At 46.3% G+C, this 27,813-nt stretch overlaps 1 protein-coding gene across 1 annotated transcript; it reads right to left on the bottom strand.

The window, feature by feature from the left end:
* Nucleotides 1-3,782: 3,782 nt before the first annotated feature.
* Nucleotides 3,783-23,314, bottom strand: LOC139759692 (eclosion hormone-like). Its single transcript, XM_071682096.1, has 3 exons — nucleotides 23,197-23,314; nucleotides 6,403-6,494; nucleotides 3,783-5,276 (listed from the first exon to the last, which is right to left on the bottom strand). Exons 1-3 carry the CDS (start codon nucleotides 23,206-23,208, stop codon nucleotides 5,132-5,134), a joined length of 249 nt encoding a protein of 82 aa, XP_071538197.1. The 5' UTR covers nucleotides 23,209-23,314; the 3' UTR covers nucleotides 3,783-5,131.
* Nucleotides 23,315-27,813: the final 4,499 nt, after the last annotated feature.

Genomic DNA, 27,813 nt, shown 5'->3' with positions numbered 1-27,813 from the left:
ATGGTGGTATGATGACCCACGATGATGATGATGGTATGATGACCCACGATGATGATGGTGGTATGACCCACGATGATGATGATGGTGGTATGATGACCCACGATGATGATGGTGGTATGATGACCCACGATGATGATGATGGTGGTATGATGACCCACGATGATGATGATGGTATGATGACCCAAGATGATGATGATGGTGGTATGATGACCCACGATGATGATGGTAGTATGATGACCCACGATGATGATGGTGGTATGATGACCCACGATGATGATGATGGTGGTATGATGACCCACGATGTTGATGATGGTATGATGACCCACGATGATGATGGTGGTATGATGACCCACGATGATGATGATGGTGGTATGATGACCCACGATGATGATGATGGTGGTATGATGACCCACGATGATGATAGATGTGTATGATGACCCACGATGGATGATGATGGTGGTATGAATGACCCACGATGGTGATGGAGGTATGATGACCCTCGATGATGATGGGTGGTATGATGACCCACGATGATGATGGTGGTGGTATGATGACCCACGATGATGATGGTGGTATGATGACCCACGATGGTGATGGTGTATGAGACCCACGATGATGATGATGGTGGTATGATGACCCCACGATGATGATGATGGTGATATGATGACCCACGATGATGATGGTGGTGGTAGATGACCCACGATGATGATGGTAGTATGATGACCCACGATGATGATGGTGGTATGATGACCCACGATGATGATGGTAGTATGATGACCCACGATGATGATGGTGGTATGATGACCCACGATGATGATGGTGGTATGATGACCCACGATGATGATGATGGTGGTATGATGACCCACGATGATGATGGAGGTATGATACATACAAAGGATACATCATCCAGTGGGTCATCGTAACAGCTTCACGCCAGTCATACGTGTTTTTTTTTTAGTTATTTTCAATTAAATTTGTCACTAACATCAGATTTTCATTGTTGCGTCTGTTAATGAACGATATATTTCACATCTTCATAAGAAAGTTAAAAACGAACAAACAAGTAATTAGAATAATCACAGGTATTCCTTCCCTGACGTAACCCACGATGGAATATTCATCCACTGAAGTATACGTACATTGTCCTGCTCTCCACATACAAAAGAACGAGACTGACAGACTACCCAGAACCTGTCCATGGCAACAGTAGTGCACAGTAACGGCACAACAACCACAGTGCTAGTGTATATACCACACACAAAAACCTGTGTGACCCCTAGAGAGCGGGGTGGTGCACGTTGTACCCCTGCTCTACCAACCTGCCCGGGTAGGTACTCTACATGCTACGGTAATGACTCTGTCTTTCCTCACTTCCCCGGCCTCAAGGATCTGGCATCAGTGTGCAAGTCATTGTTATCATGTTGGAACCCACGCATCACTTCCTCGGTACCGAGTCTCGTGTAAACCGGTCTTGACTAGTTTTTATCAAGTGTTCGCCATTCCCCACAAACACAGCCAAACACCTTCCTGTATAGAGATAAGACAAAGGTGTTTGTATTAGACACGGCGACCGCCCTCGCCCACCCATGTTCAAACGAAGGTTTTTAGCGGCCAAGCGACGCGTCTCTGCACATACTTTCGTACGTCTTGCTCAGGAAATGTTCCTACGTCGCCGGGCCAGGTAGAGACGAATCTAACTGAACTCCTTATGAGCTTCCGCAAACTTATAGGATAAGGCCATTGTACTACATGCATAGTATGATACATGCACTGATCCCTTCATCTCCTGTGGACAGGTTATGATGATAATAATAATAATAATAATAATAATAATAATATAATAATAATGATAATAATGATAATAACAATAATAATAATGATAATGATAATAATAAAAATAATAATGATAATGATAATAATGATAATGGTTAATAGAATATTTCCCTGGGAAAAGAAAGAGTAAAGGATATATATATATATATATATATATATATATATGTATATATATATATATATATATATATATATATATATATATATATATATATATATATATATATATATACTCCTATGAGTCCACTTCTGCTTCTGCTGGAAATAGGACAGCTCTAGGCACATGGGAGACACACTGAGTGCCCTCAGTGTGTGATGTGAGTGATCCAAGTCGTGTACACAGGGAAACTCCGACACTTCTTGATGGTATGTCATTTGTGAATCGAACCGACGTAAACATTAGAGAGACAGAGGATCTTCAGTGTGTATAATGTAACGCGAACACAAGGGGTCGTGTCCACCTACACAAGGGGGTCATGTCACCGTACACAATGGGTCGTGTCCACCGTACACAATGGGTCGTGTCCACCGTACACAATGGGTCATGTCCACCTACACAAGGGGTCATGTCCACCTACACAAGGGGTCATGTCCACCTACACAAGGGGTCATGTCACCATACACAAGAGGTCAAAGGTTGAACAGTGAAAGATAACCCTTGTGTTCATATTGTTTTATTACTGTTGGTGAGTACAATATTCCGCAGTTGTTATTACTTCATCCTCCTGGTCATCCATGTTGTCGTCCTCAGTGGCTGGATCAACACTTGGTAAAACTGCTCTGTTTGTTTGTATATTTAGACAAGATGATGATGAGGAGGAGAAGAGGGATATCACCGGTGTATTATTACTACCATCATTCACAACCACTTCTCATGTTTCCTTCTTCACAACATTTCTACATCCACAAGAACTGAAGTACATTATGCAAACAAACAATATATATATATATATATATATATATATATATATATATATATATATATATATATATATATATATATATATATATATATATATATATATATATATATATACTGGGGTCGGATTCGATTCCTGAGGGAGGCGTCCAGGTACTTGGGCCACAAGCAAATTTAAAAACAAAGCCACGAGTCGGCTGGTGTTTGTTTCTCCGCCTCAGTTGGCTGGGGGTAACCTGGGCTTGAATCTGTCACGACACCGAGGGTGTGACACATGTGTCTGCAGGACACACGTACCTGTGACCTGTCACATGCATGTGGCCGAGGTGGCCAGACTCCCTTCCCAGGGTTCGAACCTGACCCGTGCTTTATATATATATATATATATATATATATATATATATATATATATATATATATATATATATATATATATATATAATGATAATTTGACAGTGACACTCGTCCTTGATAACTTTATGCATGGGTAATCATCACACTCCAGTAGGAGTTTAGTTATTATACGAAAACTTTACAATACACGACGTGTTTCACGGGGGAAGCCGCCTCATCAGGTGTAAACAGCTCACCCAGTCTCATATCCCACCGCAGGCAACAGCGGCTTGTACATCACCCGCTCTGGCCACGGCGGCAAGGTCGTGTACAAGCCTGTGTTGCTTGTGTTGGGGAGTTGTCAGTTTGTGAATTGTTTACGCCTCATGAGGCGGATTCCCTCGTGAAACTTGTTGTGTATTGTAAAGACGCCGTCAGTTATCTGAACTCCTGCTCAAATGCGATTATCCCTTCGTATATATATATATATATATATATATATATATATATATATATATATATATATATATATATATATATATATATATATATATATATATTATGATTGTACATAATCTCTCTATCTAATACACACACCAATCCAGCCTTCTTATCTTAATTGAAATCATACATGAAAATCATACGTGGTTTTCACATAGTTGTAATTCATATGTTGTTATTAAAGTTATGTATATGTTGTGTGTGTGTGTGTGTGTGTGTGTGTGTGTGTGTGTGTGTGTGTGTGTGGTTTATATGCCATGAGGTAGGATAGGGTACAGGTGGGAGGGCAGGGTAACAGGGGAAGGTGCGGGTCCCGTGCCAGAGGGCGGGGTAGGGGGACGTGGCCGTGCCAGGGTCCAGGGATCTATGGTACACTGAGGCGTCAGTCATCGTGCGACACAAAACATAATAATGACTGGTGTATGTTCACGGTGGGTTGTTTACCTGGGAGGTTCGTCTGTACGAGAGAGAGAGAGAGAGAGAGAGAGAGAGAGAGAGAGAGAGAGAGAGAGAGAGAGAGAGAGAGAGAGAGAGTAGTATCCATGTAGGAGGGGCAGTGTCGTGCACGTGTGTAGTGTCGTGTGGTGAGGGGTGTCACGCCTGCCGTACTCCCGTCTCTGTCACATGAGGCGGGACCCACATGCCCTCACCAACGGAGGAGGGAGCAGTAGTGGTGGTGGTGGTGGCGTGTGTATTGGGGAGGGGAAAGGGACTGCTGAACCGAAATAAATATCTGTTTTTCTGAAGCATTTTGAAAAGTTGACGTCAAGATATGTTTTGACGTAGAATCGTCTGGTTGGTTGGGGCAAAGGCATCCGAATTTATTATGTTAACCAACAGGAGAGTGTGGTCTCTTGGGATGGTTCATCAGGGGAGCAGGGATGTCATGTCTGATTGATTAAGAACTCTTTTGTGTGTGTGTGTGTGTGTGTGTGTGTGTGTGTGTCAGAAACGTGTGTGTAGCGTTTTGCTGTCGGAGTTCAGGTGTGGAGGGTGGCTGGTGCCTCACGCTCGCCGTGCGTAGGGAGAGCCAAGCAACACCTCGGAACTTGAACTCGGTTGGCCGTGGAGGTTCGCTGGTGCATGGCAGGTGTAGGTGAACATTACTCATCATGGACATATTATCCACACGAAACTGAGAACAAGATGGAGTGTGTGTGTGGGTGGAAGGTAGACCTCGACATTTACTCGTGGCTCGGGAGCGGCTTTGCATGTAACTGTGGTCGGGTCCTTGAGAAGTTTGACCAAATAAAGGTAATTTTGTAATGTCACGTGAGCAACGGTCGAGTATATGACTGGTGGGGCGTGGGCAGGGGCGCTGGGTTAACGTGTGGGGAAACATCAGTGATGAACACGACACTGAGGGACAGACACATCTCTGCAGACGACAGACAGAAGGAAACGGAGACGCTGCTGGCGTCAGCGGGACAGCAGTAGTGTGGTGCGCTGCGAGAGCCTCTGACATACAGTATGGGCGGGTGGACGTGTTGCCCTGGCGAAGGTGGTTGTGGTTGTGGTGGTGGTGGGCGGCGGTGGTGGGCAGATCTAGATAAACCTCTTGAGGAAGCGGTTGAAGGTGGCAGGGTTGTTACAGTCGGGGATACTGACGCCCTGCGTCATGATGCACGACTCGGCGCAGGCCTGGCCGTGGAAGTAGTCGCCATACATCTCCTTACACTGACCACAGTTCCTGCAGGAGGGAGGAGCTATGAGTTACTCACTCACCCCCCTCACACCTACCCTCACGTTACTCACTCACCCCCTCACACCTACCCTCACGTTACTCACTCACCCCTCACACTTACCCTCACGTTACTCACTCCTCACACCTACCCTCACGTTACTCACTCACCCCTCACACCTACCCTCACGTTACTCACTCACCCCCTCACACCTACCCTCACGTTACTCACTCACCCCCTCACACCTACCCTCACGTTACTCACTCACCCCCTCACACCTACCCCTCACGTTACTCACTCACCCCCCTCACACCTACCCTCACGTTACTCACTCACCCCCTCACACCTACCCTCACGTTACTCACTCACCCCTCACACCTACCCTCACGTTACTCACTCACCCCCTCACACCTACCCTCACGTTACTCACTCACCCCTCACACCTACCCTCACGTTACTCACTCACCCCCTCACACCTACCCTCACGTTACTCACTCACCCCTCACACCTACCCTCACGTTACTCACTCACCTCTCCCACCTACCCTCACGTTACTCACTCACCCCTCACACCTACCCTCACGTTACTCACTCACCCCTCACACCTACCCTCACGTTACTCACTCACTCCTCACACCTACGGTTCTCTTCCTCCTCACACATATTACTTGCGATTAAGGAGACTTGTAGAGGAGTAATTACTCTAATTACTGGTGACGACTGAAGGTGGCGTTGTTAGTTTATTACTGAGTTACCCTTAGGAAACAATCGTGGCGGAAGGAGTGCCCGATATTTTACCTAATTTCATTGTATCGAGATACTTGAATTACTCCATTATGTTGATCGCTCCATTTGTATTGGATGGCGCTCCCTCAGGTCGTGGTGAGTGTGAGGAGGAAGTGTGGTGCAGGGTGGCCTTACATGCAACACACTCGGGTATCTGCGGCGCTGATCACACGGAGGAGGAGTAGGAGTAGGGTGACGATGTATACGCTGCCTTCCCTGGTGGCGGAAATGCTGCAGAAGGTTACACGCACAGAGGGAAGGTGAGGGAGAGAGGGGAAACTCTCTCTCTCTCTCTCTCTCTCTCTCTCTCTCTCTCTCTCTCTCTCTCTCTCTCTCTCTCTCCCCTCACCTGATGCACATGCTGGTGATGGTGGCAGCTTGGGAGAGCGACGCGAGGGCCAGCAGACACAAAACTCCCACCAGCACTACGCGTACCTCCGCCTGCAACACAAGACATGATGGCACTGTAGACACTGCAACACAAGACATGATGGCACCGTAAACACTGCAACACATGATATATACAATAAACTTACCGTGCCCAGTACACAGAGTGTGTATGGTGAACAATATACAAATGGTATAGAGTGTAAACAAACCAACACGGTCAGTAATATGTGAAGTGTAAACAAGTACATGATATGGACAGTGCTCTATGTAAATTAAATAAATATGATAAACAGTACTGGGACTGTAAACAAAATACAAAGTAAACACTCCGCATAATCCCCATACCTGTGATGACGTCACTTCCGCGCAACCAAAGTAATATAAACAATCAAGGAGTAAATGACGTCACCATCAGGGGCCCAGACGACTGTCAGTCAAGGGGTTAATGACGTCACCATCAGGGTTTAGTGGCACATCGGCAGGACTGGACCAGTAACCATCAGGATAGCGTCAGTGTACAGACTGGTCCAGCTGGGAGACTGGACCGTGTGGGACAACTCGGTCCTCACTGGTCCATGTCCGAAAATGACAGACCAACGGTCTCTGTGGTCAGCTCCACCCGGCTCACGAACCATAGGGCACCCACCACGGCTTCCCAAAGGCCTCACGTGAGATGACATCATCGTTAAGAGTTATGTAGATACACAGACCCACACAGACCCAGGGTCCAGGCTAGGTGGTCTGGCCTTAACGCTAAGAAAATAGTAAAGTAAAGAGGCCTCCTCCTCCCACGCCACCTCCTGTAAGCAGTGGAAGAAAAGGGTAGTCACTTACCATCTTCTACCTCGTATGATTTCCACAGTAATGTTGTTGACACGACCGCTTCCCTGTGGTGGCAGGGGAGCAAGTTGGATTCGTTCACGAAAGTTGGCAGTCGTGGTCGAACCCTTGCGTCAAAGAGCAGGAGTCGAGTTCGATTCCATCATTCCATTTAACCATCCTAACTCACGTGCGTCAGTGGTTCGACCCATTTGTTTCAGGCACCAGGGGGGTTGGGACCACACCCCATTACACCAGAATGACTTTGGCGTGGGTGGGTTCGAACCGTTACCTCAGAGACCAGGAGTCGCGACCTCATCCACGTGACCATCAGAGTTCCTGGGTCACGTGTACGGTGGTGTAGTCCGTCCGGGAGCACGACGAGGTGCTGGTAAGGAGAGACTATTGAGGCGAGCTGGCCCGGGGCGCTCCTGTCTTGTTACTGTCAGCCACGCCACCACCAGCAGGAGCAGGTCGACACCTTCATTAACATACGCACCCTAGGCCCAGCCATCTTACTGCCCTCTCTCTCTTAACCTCTGTAATGTACCACGTGATGGTTACTTATATACCACGTGATGGTTACTTATATACCACGTGATGGTTACTTATATACCACGTGATGGTTACTTATATACCACGTGATGGTTACTTATATACCACGTGATGGTTACTTATATACCTCGTGATGGTTACTTATATACCACGTGATGGTTACTTATATACCACGTGATGGTTACTTATATACCACGTGATGGTTACTTATATACCTCGTGATGGTTACTTATATACCTCGTGATGGTTACTTATATACCACGTGATGGTTACTTATATACCACGTGATGGTTACTTATATACCACGTCATGGGTTACTTATATGCCACGTGATGGGTTACTTACATACCACGTGATGGGTTACTTATATACCACGTGATGGGTTACTTAGATACCACGTTTTACGGTGTAGCCACAAATATCCTGTGACGTCGAGGCTACGTTAAAGCCAACTGGCTGTCGACAGATGGTGCGGCACGGTCGGGGCTCCAGCTGTGGTACGTCCCACCATCACCCGCCCCGCACTTCACCTCGAGAAACTAGTCGTTTGCTGTGGGTGCCACGGGAGAGGAGGTTGTTGTGTCGAGAGCTAAGCCTGCTGGAAGGGTCTGACACCCCCTCACCCCCTCCTCCTCCTTCAGCCTCAAAAAACGAGGAAAGAGAATGTCATATTGGCGTGAGCAGTGTGGTGGGGCGTGGCCAGACTCACCCGGGTGATCATGCCATGTATGAAGTTTCTCAACTCCGTGCAGCCCAAGGGCCAGCCAGACGTGAATGCCAATATCACAAGTCACGTCGTGCCTCGTGTACACACGATGTTCAGAGACCATTCCAATTACTGGCCAGTATCGGACATCCATAACATGAATCAACACACGACATCGTTTGAGGGACGCCCTCGCTGCCAACGACATCTGTTGACTGACGGCCGACCCACAGTATTCAGGTAGCTGCCTCGTGGGCAGAGGCGCCACAGTTTCGTCTCTGTTTATTTCTGTCTGAGGAACTGTCTCTCAGTGTGACTTTCCATGTTGAGGAGGCTTTTCACCGAGGCTGACAGGAGAAGAAAGAGGGCTTTATCACACGATCAAAAATTGGCTCTTTTTTTCCTGCAGTGTGATTATCGTAGGACAACAGATGACTGTTGGAGGAAAGGATGGAAGGAAGAGAGGCAGCGCAGCGCGGGTGGAACAGAGAAGAGAAATGTGTGTGGGAGTGGAGGTTGGTGCTGGAGACAACAGAGGGGAGGGATTTTTTCTCTGGCGAGGCAGGAGGGAGGGGAGAGGGATGGCGGTGTAAGCTGCAGACGAGACCTTCCAGGCCAGACTGGCAGGGGGAAAGACCGGGTGTACACACAGGAAAGAGAGAGGAGCTCTGTCATCGCTCGGGATATAGTTCAGACACTAAGAGTCCAAGTAGCAAAGAGAAAGGACCTGTGTATCTTCACGTTTAGCCCCGTCATATTCCTGTCTGCTTCATAAATGGTCTCCAACTTAGGTTGCAGTCTGAAGCCTCCTCAATCTGTCACGGAAAGTCATTGATGAACGACCAGAGTCGACCTCCTGAGTCTTCTTATTAGTCACATAGACGTTATTCATCTCCTGCTGCAGTAGAAGATTCGTGACCCTGGATCTGGGTACACATTTCCTTACTTCCTTCACGACTTCAACGTCAACCGCACATATGTTCAGTATGAATCCACTCCCTCAGGCAAGTCATTTACATACACGGAAAATAAAAGAGGCCCTAGCATGGTGCCCTACGGCACGCCACTGTGTAGCCTAACCCATATAGAAAACGATGCTGATGTGCGTCTTCTGTTGTACCTGAACGACCACCACACCCACGACCAGGATGTGTTCACCACACACTCCTCCACAACCACCACGACCAGGACGTGTTCACCACACACTCCTCCACAACCACCACGACCAGGATGTGTTCACCACACACTCCACAACCACCACGACCAGGACGTGTTCACCACACACTCCTCCACAACCACCACGACCAGGATGTGTTCACCACACACTCCTCCACAACCACCACGACCAGGACGTGTTCACCACACCTCCACGACCACCACGACCAGGACGTGTTCACCACACGCTCCTCCACAACCACCACGACCAGGACGTGTTCACCACACACTCCTCCACAACCACCACGCCCAGGACATGTTCACCACACACTCCTTCTCGACTAACACGACCAGGACGTGTTCACCACACACTCTTTCTCGACCAACACGACCAGGACGTGTTCACCACACACTCCTCCACAACCACCACGCCCAGGACATGTTCACCACACACTCCTTCTCGACCAACACGACCAGGACGTGTTCACCACACACTCCTTCACGACCACCACGACCACATTGACTGCTCGTAAGAAATTTCACGTTCAGGAGAAAATATAGTTAGTGTGGTGGGCATCAGGAGATCATGTCTCTATTGCCAGACTATGTCCTGTTATAATATAGAGCATTATGTATGTCAACAGTATTTCACTGCCTCATAATAAATTTAGAAGTATATAAGTCTTTGGCAGTTAAATAAGCGACAAAGAACTTAAAGAGCAATGGCTATTTTAAATGGTTGACGGTCAACCACGAGGGAGACGGGCAGATTTCTGGGCGTCTCCCGCTCTCATAATATTTGCCAAGCAGATGAGCCCCGCCGACAATACTTAAACTCCCCCTGATGCGCCGTTTTCTCTTAAGCTCAATACTCTCGTTTTCTGGGGATTAGACGTGACCCGCCAAGGAACTTGTGGCAACAAGCTTATGCTAATTTGAGCTTTGCTGCAGTGGTTATTACGATGCAACTTGATTGGATATATCATGTATTTTCAGATCATATTACTCTGTCTTTAAGGTCTACCTGATTCTTATGTTGTCCACATGTGCACTGAAGGTTAGGCATTATGTGAAAGTATCCGCCGTTAATTTTCAGGATTGTCAATAGAACGAAATTTCCAATAGCTCGTTATTGAAATGTGTGTTTAAATTGCAGATTCTGTCGTTACTCTCTCGATTGTCTTCGAATTATGTATTATTGCTGTAGACGTTGAGAAGTGATAACTCCCTTTTGGTCGGTCGTATGTATGTATTGTACATATGTATGTATGTATTTAATGTATATATTTATTGTATGTATGTATTTAATGTATGTATGCATGTATGTATTTTATGTATGTATGCATGTATTGAATAAAGTCTTCATTGAGGTTCAGGGTAGCGAGTCTGCCACAGTGAATAGTCACCCATGTCTTGGCCAGCCTGCAGGGCTGTGGGCTCCATTTCTGCAGAACTGATTGTCACAGCACAGCTCCGTGCAACTTATACACCCCGTGTGTGTGTGTGTGTATATATATATATATATATATATATATATATATATATATATATATATATATATATATATATATATCCCTGGGGCTAGGGGATTAAGAATACTTCCCACGTATTCCCTGCGTGTCGTAGAAGGCGACTAAAAGGGGAGGGAGCGGGGGGCTGGAAATCCTCCCCTCTCGTTTTTATCTTTTCTAAACAAGGAACAGAGTGGGGCCAGGTGAGGATATTCCAAAAAAGGCCCAGTCCTCTGTTCTTAACGCTACCTCGCGGGAAATGGCGAATAGTTTAAAAGAATATATATATATATATATATATATATATATATATATATATATATATATATATATATATATATATATATATATATATATATATGAAGCAGCTTAGACATTCATTCGCCGTACTATTTCAGTAAAGCATTTACATAGTTGTATTTTGAATTCAGTAAAATTGAGGAAAAAATACAATCAAGTAACGCCATCTTGTCGAATTTAAGATGTTGAAACGAATTATTTTGGGATGAAGCAATTGATCACATTTTGCACGAGACGCATCCACGTCAGAGCTTTATATATATTGGCCGCTCTGTGTCAGTAATGGTGTCTGGAGGACACACCCCAGACCTCCGCTAGTAATAGCACAATCATGAACGAGCCGTCATTATCTAGCGGCCGTGTCAAGCTGTCCTGGCGAATCACACAGACACACACACGGCTGGCGAGGCGAGGCATGTGGATGTGGCGATACCATTGTGTTCCTTGATACCTGACACACCGGTCTTGATGTCGTACGACAATAATGGAGAAACATATAGACAAAGAAACGACACGAGAGTTGAGGGTAACTGCCACGGTATATGAAGTGATAAATGTTCACCCTTTGAAAGCATAGATATTGTAGTAAGCTTTTATCAAAGCTCTCTCTCGAGTCGAGAGCAACACTTGTGCGTTCAAGGTATGAGTTAGCGATGTGCGAGTTGGTTCGTTGTCTGACCGTGTCTGTCTCTTATTATGGAATATCGTCCAGTTATCCTTGATGACGAGGTACCCCTCAGTGTCTGAGTCTCTGACTTACTGTGGAATATATCCTTGTCGTCATGATACTATCACCAGGTAACCGACCAGAGGCATCTGGTAACCACTGGTAACGTTACTCACTCACAGGATAATTTCATCAGCATCGTTCTGACTCCATTTCCTTCTGCTTCAAGCAGTCGCATGTTTACAAGAGATTGTCCGACTCATTCATTAAGGTGTTAGTGATAACAGAGGCGAGTGTTAACATTAAAGTCGATATTAACTCGGTATTTACGTTACCCACTTAAAATCTGTTTTCATGTCGTAATAAGTAAGATTGTCCCTGTATGATTACATGTCATTGTTTACGCCTCTTTAAGTTTCCTGACGTGTGGGAGTGAACAGTAAGGTCGGACCTTACGAGAGAATACGACCTGGAAAATGCCCGCGTAACAGATGTTTACATGTGTACACATAAAACTCCCGAGTGACACTTCCAATTACCGTCCTCCTGATGTAGTGTTGATAGTCCGGGTGTACATTAGTCTCCTGGGAAGCAAGACTGATGGTTTTGCACCACATGACCAACTTAACACTTTGGTTAATTGTTGGCAGGGATGGAGGTGTTAGCTGAGACAGCACGGCTGCTGAGGCCTTGATCAAAGCCATCCCATTAACGATATATATATATATATATATATATATATATATATATATATATATATATATATATATATATATATATATATATACCCTAGCCCGAGCCAGGTATCCATTTTAAATACCAGCCCCTAGGGGTGGATGAACAGCTGGGTTACGTATGGACCGTCTGCCGCAACCACGATTCGAACTTGTGCTCTCGACTCTGGCCGGCCCCGTGAATGCGTCACGGTCAGGGAAGCTGACCGGTACACCACTTTGTGAGGGAGGAAGAGGAAGAATTTACGTACTCACGTACGTACAAACACACCGTCGACGAGGCTTTGCTGCTAGGCGGGGGCGAGGGTGGAGGTTCCGGCGGTGAGGAACGAGATGGAGGAGATCGATGATGGGAAGCAGGAGCGTGTGAGCAGAGCCGTACACAGCAAGACGAATGGCGCCTGATAAGGTTGGAAGGCGTCAAGGTAATCTTTAGATACCTTTTTCTCCCTCTCTTTTTCTCATATATATATATATATATATATATATATATATATATATATATATATATATATATATATATATATATATGACATACAGTTGGTACTATGCATCCTGACATTGCTGAGGCGTTTAACAAAGTAAGACAGAGAGAAAGTTGCTCAGGAAAAGTAATCAGAGCAGAAGACACGAGGGAGTGAACACAATGGATGAAGCAGCTCCTCGTCATGTGTCAAGGTGGCAGGGGGATGGCACTATGTTGGTTGCAGTTGTTGCATCAAAGGGTCGTTAGGCATTAGTATTAACCCTCACTGTTGCTCTTATTGATATCTGACACAGAGGAAGATACAGTGGAATGTGTGGTACGTGGAGACTATGGCTACCACCAGATGATGACCACAGTGGAAGACGATGCAACGAAACCTGAACTGAGTGGAATTCATGGAAGAAGAAATTCAGAAGATGGCTGACCAGCGGGAGAGGATATGTCGAGGCAAACAGAGTTAAAGAATGATAATGAACAGTAAATGAACATCCTTGGTATGGGGAACACAGTGATAGAATAACATTATTTGGTGAGGTAATGAGTTATGATCACATTTACCATGAGAGATGCAGTACTCATGATAATGCCGTGCATACATGGTATAATTACCGAATAAGATGGAAATAGTTTTGAAATGTTTCACTGGATAGATCTGATCGTAAGCAAGTGGAAAGTGATGTAAATCATTAACAAATGTATATTTTATGACCACACAACGCTTGGTGAACCTCTACACGACAGTATAGAAATGAACTTAAGACTGCTTGTCAACAGTGGCTCTCACTCTGGTACACGGATCCTCGCGACTTATAACCCACAGAATGGTCGACTTGATGGCCAGAAATGTTAACAACAAAACCCAGGATACAGTCAGTACCCGCCCTCCACACTGGCCTGGTCAGCTTTCATTTGGAGTACGTCGATCACTTCTGGTCACCAAACCTGATCATAGTTGAACAGACACTTGAACAAGTTCAAAGAAGAGCATCCAAACTAACCCTTCGCTGAGAAATAAGCCGTATGAAGTGAGAATCAAAGACTTGTAATGATTCTCCCAAAAATAAGCTCAGACTCGTAGGTGACCAAGTATCAAGTAAAATTTCTTCACTTTGGACAGAGATTCTCTGATCAGATAAACTTGGTATGTAGATAAAAGGATGACGACGCAATTAATACTAGTACGAACAAAATCATTTGTCTCATTTAGGAATGGTGAAGCTTCGGTATAAACTACATCCGGAAGTAAGAGATACAGAGACTGTAAATACCTTCCAGTCGAGGCCAGACAAATACTTCACCGACATCTGTTCAGAAAAAAAAAAAATCGAAGTTAACACTAATTTTTTTTTCTTTTATCAAAGTCCAGCAGCAGAGCAGATGTCAGACTTGATAAGGAACTACCACTTTCCTATGAAATTTCCACGGCAGATCTTACCCTTCTATTGTATGGTATTATCAGTTTTCCCAGGCGGCTGTTGAGCCGGAGGGAGAGGTGGGTGTTGAGGTGCCGTTTGCCGTCCTAGATCTGTATAAATGTCCAAATTACTTCGTTATGGACCACCAGGTCTCCTGTTATCTGTCCTTCCCATGTACTCCCACGACGAAAATGGCGGGCATTGAGCATCTTGAATTATCATAAGGTCAGATGAACTCAAACTACACAGCCTAGGAAGATGAGAGGAGGAAGCAAGAGCATCAAAAACAATACTCGAGATTTGAGAGCGTTCCAGCAGGGAAGCAGTGGAATTCAATCTGCTGTAATACCCTGGAACTTAATAAAATGTCGTATGAGCTTAAGACAGACAGTCCCATGAGGAAGATGTGAAGATATTGTCTGGTGGAAGTTACTGCCAAGTGGGATGAGAAATATGCCTAGGAGTGGCAGAAAAGTATTGAAAAGATAGCTTTGTTGAATGGTAGAAAACAGTTGTAGATTAACCTTCTATGGACAGCTGTACAGTGTGCGTGGCAGAAGAGAAAAACAGCTGGGCTGATGAAGCAAGATGGGTGGGTGCGAGTTACACGTTAGCCGAGCCTTACGTTGACATTTCGTAGTTCATCATAGGCAGGTAGACTCTCTCTCTCTCTCTCTCTCTCTAACCAGGTAGGTCCAGCAGCCTTATGTATGGTAGAAGCGTGCCTGTGGGATGGTCGACCAGGTAGGTCCTACCATACCAGAGGGATGGTCTATCGACCAGAGGTGCGACCGGCCCCAGTACTTGTTGCGTATCTCCCACAATAATAACATTGGTGCCGTACATCACCCTGGACGTATACAGACAAGAGGCGCACCGCACCACATACTCAACACTCGGCTAACTGGGCCGTAAATCCAACATGTTTTAATTCAGGCGTTGCCCCAGCCGGCCAGGGTAGCAGCCGAGCACCGCTGTCTGCGCGCGCATCTGCCAGGACATCGCGGTTATAACGCATGGTCCTGGTTGCTAGAAATTACTTTAGGATTATTATCTTTTGTTGAAGATATATCGTTAATACTGCATTAGAAGTATGGTGGCCCGCATGATGGGGCTCGTGTTATTATTACTCCTCACCGATATTCACTCTATTTGAAACTAATTTTCCGAAGTTTAATGACTTACATAATAGCTGTATGTGTTCATTACTGACTCTTGAATCAGTAGTTACAATTGTCAGCATGCCGGTGTTAGTTGTAGTGTGTGGGGGAGGGAGGTGTGTCCGCAGTGCACTTTCACAATATCGTCATCAAGTTATTCCATTCCTCCACCACTCTGACGCTTCAACGTATACGTAGTCCTCCACAAGTGTTGTAACAAGTTTCTTGGTTAGTTTCATAACCCGTCTTCTGGTTGTTGTTCATATCACCATCTCTTGAAGAGCTGGTCACTCTCTGAGTTAATCTGATCCAAGAACTTAAAGGTTGTGATCAGGTTATCACTTACTCTTCTTTCTTCGTAGGTTGGAAGAAAAATTTAAAGCGTGTGTGTGTGTGTGTGTGTGTGTGTGTGTGTTTACGAACATGTATACACGACTGAACTTGTCTCATACATACATTGATTATGTATGGACTTGTCTGTGTACTTGGAGCTGACCAGCCTGGCTTCCTGTCTCAAACACTACGTTGTAAAACAGGAGGGGAGTGGGCATGAGTCAGCCACCACCAGGCCGTAACAACCCTCGTGTCAGTAACTACCAATTACCTTCCCCCGGGCAACCCGCTGCGACCTTTATGGCTTTTATTTAATTTTCCCGCCAAATAAACAGGTAACGAAGTGCGCCATAAACTCTGGTTCACCCGCCACACTCCAGCCTCATCCCGGCCCATCACCCACACCCACCCCAGGGTAACCCATCCACCTTGCAGTCATCATCCACCTAGGGCGTGCCATCCACCTAGAGTGCGTCATCCACCGGCCCTTGGAAAGATATAAGAGGAAGAACAGATGAAAACGAGAGAGAGAGAGAGAGAGAGAGAGAGAGAGAGAGAGAGAGAGAGAGAGAGAGAGAGAGAGAGAGAGAGCCGGCCATTTATACATTAAGACCTCGAGATATTGTTGGTGTGGAACAATATCTCGCAGGAGAGGCAGTTGCTGTACGGTCAGAGTGAGTGATGATGTGGCTGTGTCTGATGATCATGTATTATCGTAGGATTGGATTGTAATGTTTTGATATTTGAAGGAAGGGAAACAAGTGAGAGTGAGGAAGATATGGAGAACTAGAAACTGCGTTGGTACACTTAGATCTAACCAGTTTACTGCTTCCTCCTTCCAGTATGCCACGAAGGCCCGAATTAAGTGAGGGACTCGCTTCTGAAGAAACATAGGATATAAAAAGCATGTCAGTATTATTGTTGTGCATTATTTGTATGTGAGGAGGAAGGGATTTATGAGGGAGGAAATGAGAGGGTAAGACGCGATGTTTGGGTAGGGAGGGATGTGTGAGGGAGGGAATGACAGGGTAAGAGGCGATGTTTGGGTAGGGAGGGATGTGTGAGGGAGGGAATGACAGGGTAAGAGGCGATGTTTGGGTAGGGAGGGATGTGTGAGGGAGGGAATGAGAAGGCAAGAGGCAGTGCGTCGGATGAGGAATTGAGGGAGGATACACTGAGCATTACATTATATATAGCCAGGATCAATAAGGATGATAATCGTATGCAATATTATGGGGAATCTCGCCAAAGAAACGAAAACTACCTCAGGCTAACGACTCTGAGCTGGGAAAAATATCACAATATAAAAAATTTCATTTTTCCTCGTAAATCCAAGTGATGGGCGGCTAATTAATGAGCGTAATGAATTACGGTGGCAGGTGTGTGTGTGTGTGTGTGTGTGTGTGTGTGAGGGACATTTAATCTGCCTCACACGGTCACTAAGGCATCATGAGTGTGGCGGGCGGCTCAGCTCTAGCTGGGTTAGTGTCTACCACACCACCACATGACGACCCCCTGCGTCTCTCCCAGCTTGGCCCGCCTCTCCCGTCACTGCTTGGTGTCAGCCGTGGAGGGGGAAATGCTGACGCCATCATAGTCGGTAACAGCGAGTGGTGGAGGTAACGGAGTTTCCCTGGGAATTACTAGCGTTACCATACATGTATACAACGACCAGCGAGTGGGTTACCATACATGTATACAACGACCAGCGAGTGGGTTACCTTACATGTATACAACGACCAGCGAGTGGCTACCAGTCATGTGAGGTGGAGTTCCTTAATGGTACCTGGGAGGCTCTCCCCTGGTCTGCCAGGTCACCAGGTGTGACGGCATATCTCACGGACCAATGATAGTCTTGACTTGGTGAACTCTTATTGCCTCGTGATCCAGGGTTAACGTACCGGCTTGCCACGCGGTAGGACCGGGGTTCGAATCCTTGATGCCCAAAGGTAAATCGTTATCGTGTGTGTGTGTATATGTGTGTGTGTGTGTGTGTGTATGTGTGTTACATAAAGACACTGTGCTTTATGTGGGAGAACATGAGGAAGACCCTCCCTGCACGGGTGGTGGGGTGGGAGACAACCGCCGCTGTGTCAACAGGTCGTGCGTGGGTGACAGTGTTTGTGGAGCTTATGTTTGACGAGTGTTATGGACGGTGCCTGTGTGATAGTCATTATATCCGGGGGAGGAGGGGGGGGGGGGGCACCCTTGCCTTACAGGGTGGACGTCCACAACGCCACCTGTTGTTGCCAGCCATCATCACCCACAACCTCACACAACACCCCCCGAACATACTCACTACAACTCCCGCTCGTACAACACATACCAACATGACCTAGAATGACCAGAAATGATCTGGTTACGGAATATCGGGTATTCCATTCCTCCACTTTCTCTGAGGAAACTGTTCATACTCAAGGTTTATAAACACTTTATGGGACTTTGGATGGTAGTCACGGAGTCAGTACTAGATGTCGTGTGTTTATCATAACAAAAAAATATGATATTTCCAGTTTGACGTAACCAATCACCAGTTGAATGTTACCGTTATGGTGGCTAGTGAGAGTCCCAGCCTGTTACACGTGACGAAGAATTCAAGAGAAATGACTCGAATAGCAAATTTAGACATAATGTAATATAATATGAAATTATATACAACATCAGTATTAATTTTGCCCCTCAAAAAAATATCCATAAATAATTATCCACAATGTGGGCCAACGTTCTCCAGAGAGGATGGACAGCCCGGGTTGGTGTAGGGTGTGCCGGCAGACTCTGCTGTACTGCATGTGGTTACATAGCAGGTGGAAGGTTATCTTTAGCGAGGTTGTGCCACCCACAGTGGACGACAGAGATGATTTCGGTACCGGGGAAATGTGAACTTTTATGAAGTGAGAAATTATGAGTTGAGAAGTTGTATGGTACATCAGAGAAGTAAGGAAGGGCAGTAAGTTTACTTTTCTTCGTGGACAGTTAAGTACCAACTTGGGTAAGGTATTAGTTGTTAGAAACCTCAGCTCAGACCACACACTTGGCATTGTGAACACTACAATGGTTCAAGCAGTTTAGATTGGTGGTTCTTACTTGATCTTGACGGCGTACATGACCCCTGACTGTTGTGATAGACCTGGAGCACCATATAACAAGCCAACGAGGTCGTTAGAGACAGAGAGCGGACCGTTATTTAAGTGGAGGCTCCAACTAGGGGAAGACCCAACAAGTGTGATGGTTCCTTGATAATATCGTAATGTTCAAGATGATGCGAGACATTTGGTAGACGCAGTTGCATGAAGGCTTCCCTCACGTCTGGTTCATGCTGGCTGCAGACACTTCCGCCGCCAGTGTTAACCTTTGACGACGAGAAATCGCGTGAGGTGAAAGAGGAGCAAAATCGTGACTTTTTAACTTGAACCTTATGCTAAGTAATTGCATTTCCAAGCAGCAGGAACCCGAACTCGCTTAATGAATTGCAGGCCACGTCCAACTGCCTGATCAAAGTTCGCTCCAGTATAAAAGTGAATTAGGTCAGGTTGCCCGGTAGGTCAGGCTCGCCGCTGCGGGTGTCGCTAGGCTGGAGCCAGCACCAGGAGGACGCGGCCTGTGTCCGCTCCTAAAACCTTGGCGGTGTCGGCTGCACGTTCGCCATGGTGGCCATCCCAAACAAGACATGACAATGTATCGAATACAAGAACTTAGATCTGATACTAATTCTTAAGACGAACAGTTAGGAACATATTTCTAGATTGGATCAATGATCTAACTTGATATCGTTTGACCAGAACAAACTAATTGATTTCACTGAGTTGATCATAATTCCTAAAATGTGTCTGTCCACCACTTTACAGAGGTGTCTTTACTTTGCCATTTTTTCCAGCCTGTATTTCAGGACCAAGTAAGCCTTAACACATTTTAGTCATTCATTTGTTTATCTTGTTAATTGCTGCTAATTTTTGTCCCATGGCATTGCGTCCGTCGAGGATTATCACTATTTTTTTTATACACGTTTCTTCCTGTATTAGATCCTTAACACGCCGGGATACTCGCACACATCTAAACATTATTGTGTTCGCTGTGGGCAAACCTTGTAGTATTGTGAGGGCCACAGTGCACATGGGAGGACGGGGAAGACACACCAAGATGTAGGTGGGAGGTGGGGAGAGAGAGACAGTGCAGGTGGGAGGTGGGGAGAGAGAGACAGTGCAGGTGGGAGGAGGGGAGAGAGAGACAGTGCAGGTGGGAGGAGCGGAGAGAGAGACAGTGCCGGTGGGAGGAGGGGAGAGAGAGACAGTGCAGGTGGGAGGTGGGGAGAGAGAGACAGTGCCGGTGGGAGATGGGGAGAGAGAGACAGTGCAGGTGGGAGGAGGGGAGAGAGAGACAGTGCAGGTGGGAGGAGGGGAGAGAGAGACAGTGCAGGTGGGAGGAGGGAAGAGAGACGCAGGGCAGGTGGGAGGAGGGGAGAGAGACGCAGTGCAGGTGGGAGGAGGGGGAGAGACATAGTGCAGGTGGGAGGAGGGGAGAGAGACACAGTGCAAGTGGGAGAGAGAGAGACACTGTGCAGGTGGGAGGAGGGGAGAGAGACACAATGCAGGTGGGAGGATGGAGAGAGACACAGTGCAGGTGGGAGGGGGAAGATACACCAAGGTTCAGGTGGGAGAAGGGGAGAGAGACACAGTGCAGGTGGGAGGAGGGGAGAGAAACACAGTGCAGGTGGGAGGAGGGGAGAGAGACAGAAAAAAATTAAATAGGTTTGACTAAAACATAAAGAACGAATAGAGGAAGTGCTGGGTCAGGAGGCAGTAAGTGGTGGAGAGGAGGCAGTAGAGGGGACAAACCTGACTGCAGATGAAATATATTGTCAGAAAATGTGCAAAAATAACACCTCTCATATATATATATATATATATATATATATATATATATATATATATATATATATATATACACACACTTACACACACAAGACCAGTTGACACGCTTCATCCAATACAGATTTTCAGTAAAACTTGTGGAAACTCAGTACGAAAGATAAATTCAGCATCAAAGGGACGCTTGGTGACCTCCATCCATTGAGCATGTTCGGCCCACCACCACTACAGAGCTGACCCTGATAACGACAAAGGTCATGTCTTTCATCACCGCTAGTTAAGTGTAAGTGTCCAGCTGCAGCATTGTGAGCTGCAGTATTGAGAGAATGGTTATTCGGAATTATTCAAGTAGGTGTTAAGTACGTGACTTTTTGTTAAGTATATTACTTTACCATGTGTTTATCATTTTGCCATGTGTTAAGTATGTTTCTACCACATGTTCAGAATTACTTTACCACGTGTTAAATATGCTACCTTACCACCTGTTGAATATGCTGCCTCACCACCTGTTAAGTAAGCTACCTTACCACTCATGATGTTAGAAATGACCCGTGTCGTATAAGAATGATGGATGAATAGAAGAGAATGATGAATGATATGATTAGTGGTGACAGCACACATTGATTTAAGTAATTGTATGAAAATAAAGACTATATATAAAGATGGAGTGAAAAAGATTTTGTGTGATCGGGGCCTGTACACGCAGGAGGGTGAAAGGAGGGCAAGGAATAGAATGAATTGGATCGATGTGGTATACCGGGGTTGACGTGCTCAGTGGGTTGAATCAGGGCATGTGAAGCGTCTGGGGTAAACCATGGAAAGCTGTGTAGGTATGTATATTTGCGTGTGTGGACGTATGTATATGCATGTGTATGGGGGTGGGTTGGGCCATTTCTTTCGTCTGTTTCCTTGCGCCACCTCGCAAACGCGGGAGACAGCGACAAAAAAAAAAAAAAAAATATATATATATATATATATATATATATATACACACACACACACACACACACACACACACACACACACACACTCTTCATCGTCCACACACACACATAACACTTGCCAACGTATAAGTCACGTGACTCGCCCTTCTTGCCTCTCTACATTGTCGTGGGGTGAGCGCTACCGGGCTCCTCCTGCCTGCCTCGTGGTGGAATCTCGTGAGAAGCCAAGAAGGTTTACGGGATGTGTGGGTCCTGGACCCACGAGTGAGGGGATGCTCCTCCCACTCCATACACAAGTTGTTGATTACATCTGTATTGTTGAGTTCATCATCATATAAACATTCATTCATGCCAAAAGAAAAAAAAAAAAGGAAGCTCGCATCCACAAGCAAAGACACTTGCCTACACAAATAAATGAACTGAATTCTTAATGTGGTACATACGCATCAGCCTATACAGAGGGTTGGTGGACACACAACCTCCTTATATATGTACTGACATACGCCACGATTCATACGCAGCATACACCTCTTCATACGCATCAGTTTGACCCTTTGAACAAGACGGTGTGTGACCCCTGGCACACTTGACGGTCGTACCGTCGCACTCAAGGTTCGTACCGTCGTACTCAAGGCTCGTACCGTCGCATTCAAGGCTCGTACCGTCGCATTCAAGGCTCGTACCGTCGCATTCAAGGCTCGTACCGTCGTGCTGTCGTGCTGAAAGGGTTGAACGTAACCACCAACTCATTTGCTGACGTAGCCACTAATACATACACCAATATTCACACATACATACAAGCATACAAGCACTCATACATACATAAGACTCCAGCACCCATACACATAGAAGCATATTTACGTGGACGTACACTGTATGTGGACTTGAAATTACTTGCAGAAATGAACAGACATTTACACAGACGAGCACACTCATACACAGGCATATATATACGTACTTATACGACACACTATTAATACGGGAACAGCATGACACCACCTGTGTAACTAACAAAAGCCATAAACGTTATCATGTATACACGTGTTGGGATACAAAAAATGCTTACAGACACTGGAGCAGAGCCACCATCGCCCAAGCCTACCTTAAGAGACATGTAGAAACAATGGGTGACTACGAGTTTCACAAGGGAAGCTACGAGGAGAGGTGGATAGCGGGAGACCGATCAGTGTGGACCCGCTGTGGTGCAAGAATGATCTGAGAGCAACTGCACAGCCTCGGTTCTTTATATACCTCTCTCCCACCCACCCCCTGCCAGCCTCCACCAATCACAGGCCTTTTAGCTGCCTGACTCGCCCAGTCTCCACCAATCTTCAGCCTTTTTTCGCTCACTGACTCTACAAGGCTCGACCAATTGGGGGCTAAGTTCGTTTACTTACTGCCATTCACGGGGGGAGCCCGGGAGACCTGGGCGGAGGAAGCCGATTTAATCTGGGGGACACGTGGGGTGTGGGCCTCCTACCCCTCCACAACCCTCCACAACAAATCTGAAGAGTAACTTTGCGTCAATTAAAGTTTTATTCATTATCGAACTATATTTGGAATATCCAGAATGAAAGACAAGTGAGCTACGGGGTAAGGCCATACATTTGCTCCCCCGCCCGCGGAAGAGAGGCGAGCGAAGGGTGTCGTGATGACAATCTTCATGATTTCAAATCCACATTGAGAACACAGACGCTTGAACACAGACGCTTGAACAGGTTTTCGAGAGATGTAGGAATGGGACAATTAGAGGGAATAACATAAAATTAAGGTGGATGAATGGAATAAGCTGAAAGTGGACGTGGCCATTGGTCAATACAGGCAACATACTTAGATGTAAGAAGCTGTATGATCGGATAGAAGGATCAACAAAAAAAGACGGGGCTCCGCATGAGTGTAGAACTCCCTCTCCACACCGTCAGAGTTAACTACATTACATGTAGAGACGGTTGAACTCGATGGTAGCACACAATGTGTGCAGTTACTTACCATGCGAATGTTATGCCTCATTTTTGTTATATGTATCATTTTATGAAATACATTATTGGCATTACGGAGCATAACACTGATGTTCACGAAGTGTGGGTCACAAGTATAAGTAGTGTTGTAGCTGAGACGTCGCGTATACGTACGTTTATAACAACCTGTTTATCTTACGATCCACGCACGGTACACTCAGACACGTATACTACTGAACATGTCCTCTGTACGTACGAAATCAGTTGCTTAACTCCTAGTGAGAGAAATTGGGGCGACACAGGTCTCCCCCCCACACACACACACTCACCCAGATTAGATTTAGGATCGGGGTCACGTGCTTCAGTACTCCTCCTCCCCTGTGTAAGCGTTATTACAACAGACGATCTTGTTCTGTGACGTGTGTGTCTGATTAGGTTGTTCAGCGAGAGACGGGACGGTGTAGTGAGGGAGACAACCTCTCCTCTGTTATTGCCTCCCGTCATCTGTCATCCTCACTGGACCATCTTGACGACGCCAGAGGCATTAGGAACGATACGTTGTACCATCGTACGATCAAGACGATATTGATCGCCACCATGTGATGCCTTCAGGAATTTCATGTCTGAACTTACAGTTTATTATGAATGTTTACGTCATCACTGAGTGTTCGAGGGTGTCTGTGTGTGTGTGCTGTGTGAGTAGGACAGGTGGCCCGGACACCAGCCAGATCCTAGTGTCTGTATCTTAATGTAATTAATGTCTAAAATGAGACGTTTAATGTTGAACTCCATGTGGACGCCTGTATGTCCCTCGAGCACGGCAGAAGACTTGAACACGACAAGATGACCGCTGATGATGATGACCTGACCTGACCTGACCTGACTTGATTCGAAACATCAGACGTATCGATTTGATGTCTCTTGGTTGGTTGTGTGACCCAGGCATTAGCCAGACCATGTAATATACGGCAAGCCACTGTGTCACATGATCACCATGTGACCGTTGGCAGCTGGAGGGTAAGCCTGTGTGATCTCCGTTTCTTTCCCTACACCGCTAAACTCTGCAACTCTGTACCCCTTCTTGACCTTCCTAGCAAACCACGACTCGACTCCCTTTTTTCATAGGCAGGTTATCCACTTCCTCCAAGACTCGTGGCTAGTTACTTCATCATTACTTCTCTGTTGCTTTATATTCCAAGCCTGGCCCTCATGAATTGTTTATTCTGTGACGCGAGTCTTGAACAAGAGAGAAATCCAATAATGAGAGAGATGGGTAACATATGGCAGTAATGGCGGGTGTACCGGAGACTCATCTTCAACTTCATTCTCTTGTGTCTTGTCGTCTGCCTTGCTCTCTCCGCGCGCGCGCGTGCACGTGCAGTGTGTGACCCGTGCTCACGCTGCCGCCAATGTGAGTAAGTGAGACGCGGCCGCCGACCTCCGCAGGTTTTGAAGACTTTGCTCAGGCCGGCGGGTGAGTGTGGCTGGCTGGCCAGGGTAGCACACACACTGGTGGCCCTGATCACCTCACACACTGGACGCGCTTCACTGATGGCTTCAGCTACTGTTTGTTAACTGTTGTAAAACGAACAGTACTTTTTTTAATGTATATGGTAATGCTTATGTGTTAATGTTATTGATGGGTATTACATGTAATGGTAATGATGGTAATAAAGTCATAGTGACAAAAAAAAAAAAAACTGCTTTCCCGCCCAGTAGAGTGGCAAGGCTGGTCGTAGTCACCCGTTGAACTTGGTCAGGTGACCAGCAGGCTATACACTCCCTTCCATGGTGAGTTCCCTCCCCCCCGTCAGCCACTCTCTGCAGGAAGCACGTATAGGACTCCCTGGACACGACGCTACGGCCCCGTGGCCTTTGACCTGACCCTGATGAGTGGGTGGAGGTCACTACAGCCCAGCGTTCGTGCCGCTTACAGTCCGGGTGTTGGCGGTGGCGGCGGTGTTGCCATTTCGGTGGACAACGTAGCAAGATACAACCCACTGGGTTTGGCCGCCCTATTTTGCTTGCCTGTGTATATAGTGACGGGCGGTGTCTCCAGCTCTGACGTACAAATAACCCCTGACCTAATCGCTGTCATCCGTGATACAATGGTAAATAAGATGACGGCGCTGAGAGGCTTAATGAGAGAGAGAGAGAGAGAGAGAGAGAGAGAGAGAGAGAGAGAGAGAGAGAGAGAGAGAGAGAGAGATAGAGAGACGAGGCAAGCAATCTTTTGATGTATCATCCTGAGTTTTGTGTTATTAGAGGCTGATGGCGTATTGATCATATGGAAGACTGGTGTAATGCACGAAGTAAAGAATCTTTAGGTAAAATAGATCACGCAGTGTAACGGTAACTAAACTGAATTACATGGAATACGTGATGTATCCCTGGGGATAGGGGATTAAGAATACTTCCCACGTATTCCCTGCGTGTCGTAGAAGGCGACTAAAAGGGGAGGGAGCGGGGGGCTGGAAATCCTCCCCTCTCGTTTTTTTTTTTTTTTCAAAAGAAGGAACAGAGAATTGGGCCAGGTGAGGGTATTCCCTCAAAGGCCCAGTCCTCTGTTCTTAACGCTACCTCGCTAATGCGGGAAATGGCGAATAGTTTGAAAGAAAGAAAGAACGTGATGTTGAACATGGGAAAAGTTCACAAAAAAACAAAGTTTCCCGTCCAAATGATGCATGCAGTTTACATATATCTTTAGTGATATGTTTATTGATTCCAAATTATTGAAATGAATCAGATCTCTTGACGTGACTTGCTGTGTAGGATGTAATCATAAGTCTTGTACGTGCGGACGTCTGTCACAATAATTGTGAACACGACCCAGAGGCTGTGGGAACATTTGCCCGTACTTCTAACCTCCAGGTGCTGGTTCATACGCTGACAGTGACACACACATACACACACACACACACACACACACACACACACACACACACACACATATATATATATATATATATATATATATATATATATATATATATATATATATATATATATATATATGTTTACATACGCTCCCTGTCTGTCTTGATCTCTTCATGTGTCCTGGTGCATCCTGCTAGAAGCACGTCGCCTCCCACTTCAACACAACTGGTCAGCACCCTCGGTCAGCCTGCGCTCACTGCCACACCTCGCCCTCACCGTTAGTTCCTTCTCTACCAAGCTGCCTCATGCTACCAGTTGTCCTCAGGCGTTCCATCTCCAGCACATCCGACCCTCTTCCGTTCTCTGGCAGTGAGTAGGACCGAAGATTCGCATCCACACATCATGAGAGGGACTTGTAACACCATCAAATCTTCCCATCTTTGCTGTAATGGACAGTGACCTGTCCTTCATCACATTCCTCATTGCACGTGCGTAGGATCCTAGCTGCCTCTCCCACGCTGTGGCCTCACTTCAGCTCCCACCGTTCTGTCCACCGTCATGTCTTCTCCGACGTAACACGTATGCACAGCACTCCACTTCCTTCAGCTTCATCCCCTTCACAGTCCTCTGTATCCCATCACCCCACCCTCAGCCACATCTCATTACCTTACGTATATTCACGCTAGTTTTACTCGTCTTCCTCTCACACACTCACGCAAACTCAGACGCCAATTTCTGCAGTTCCTCGGGTCGGCCACCCAGACCCGTGTCATCTACGAATAACTGAATTCCTCACCTTCCTAACTTCCCCGCCTCCTGCATGCTGTAGACCCACCCCTCACTACGACACCCTCACATTCCCCTCGTGCAACACCCCGCCCATG

The sequence above is a fragment of the Panulirus ornatus genome, chromosome 33, assembly GCF_036320965.1.
Source record: "Panulirus ornatus isolate Po-2019 chromosome 33, ASM3632096v1, whole genome shotgun sequence".
Lineage (NCBI taxonomy): Eukaryota > Metazoa > Arthropoda > Malacostraca > Decapoda > Palinuridae > Panulirus > Panulirus ornatus.
The sequence above is the reverse complement of the archived record's forward strand: the minus strand, read 5'-3'. Positions and strand labels throughout refer to the sequence as shown.

Excerpts from the sequence above, each read along its gene's own strand:
- LOC139759692 (XM_071682096.1), bottom strand. Across the intron at positions 5,277-6,402 it reads ATCACCAGCATGTGCATCAG|GAACTGTGGTCAGTGTAAGG; the intron begins GTGAGGGGAGAG and ends TCCCTCCTGCAG.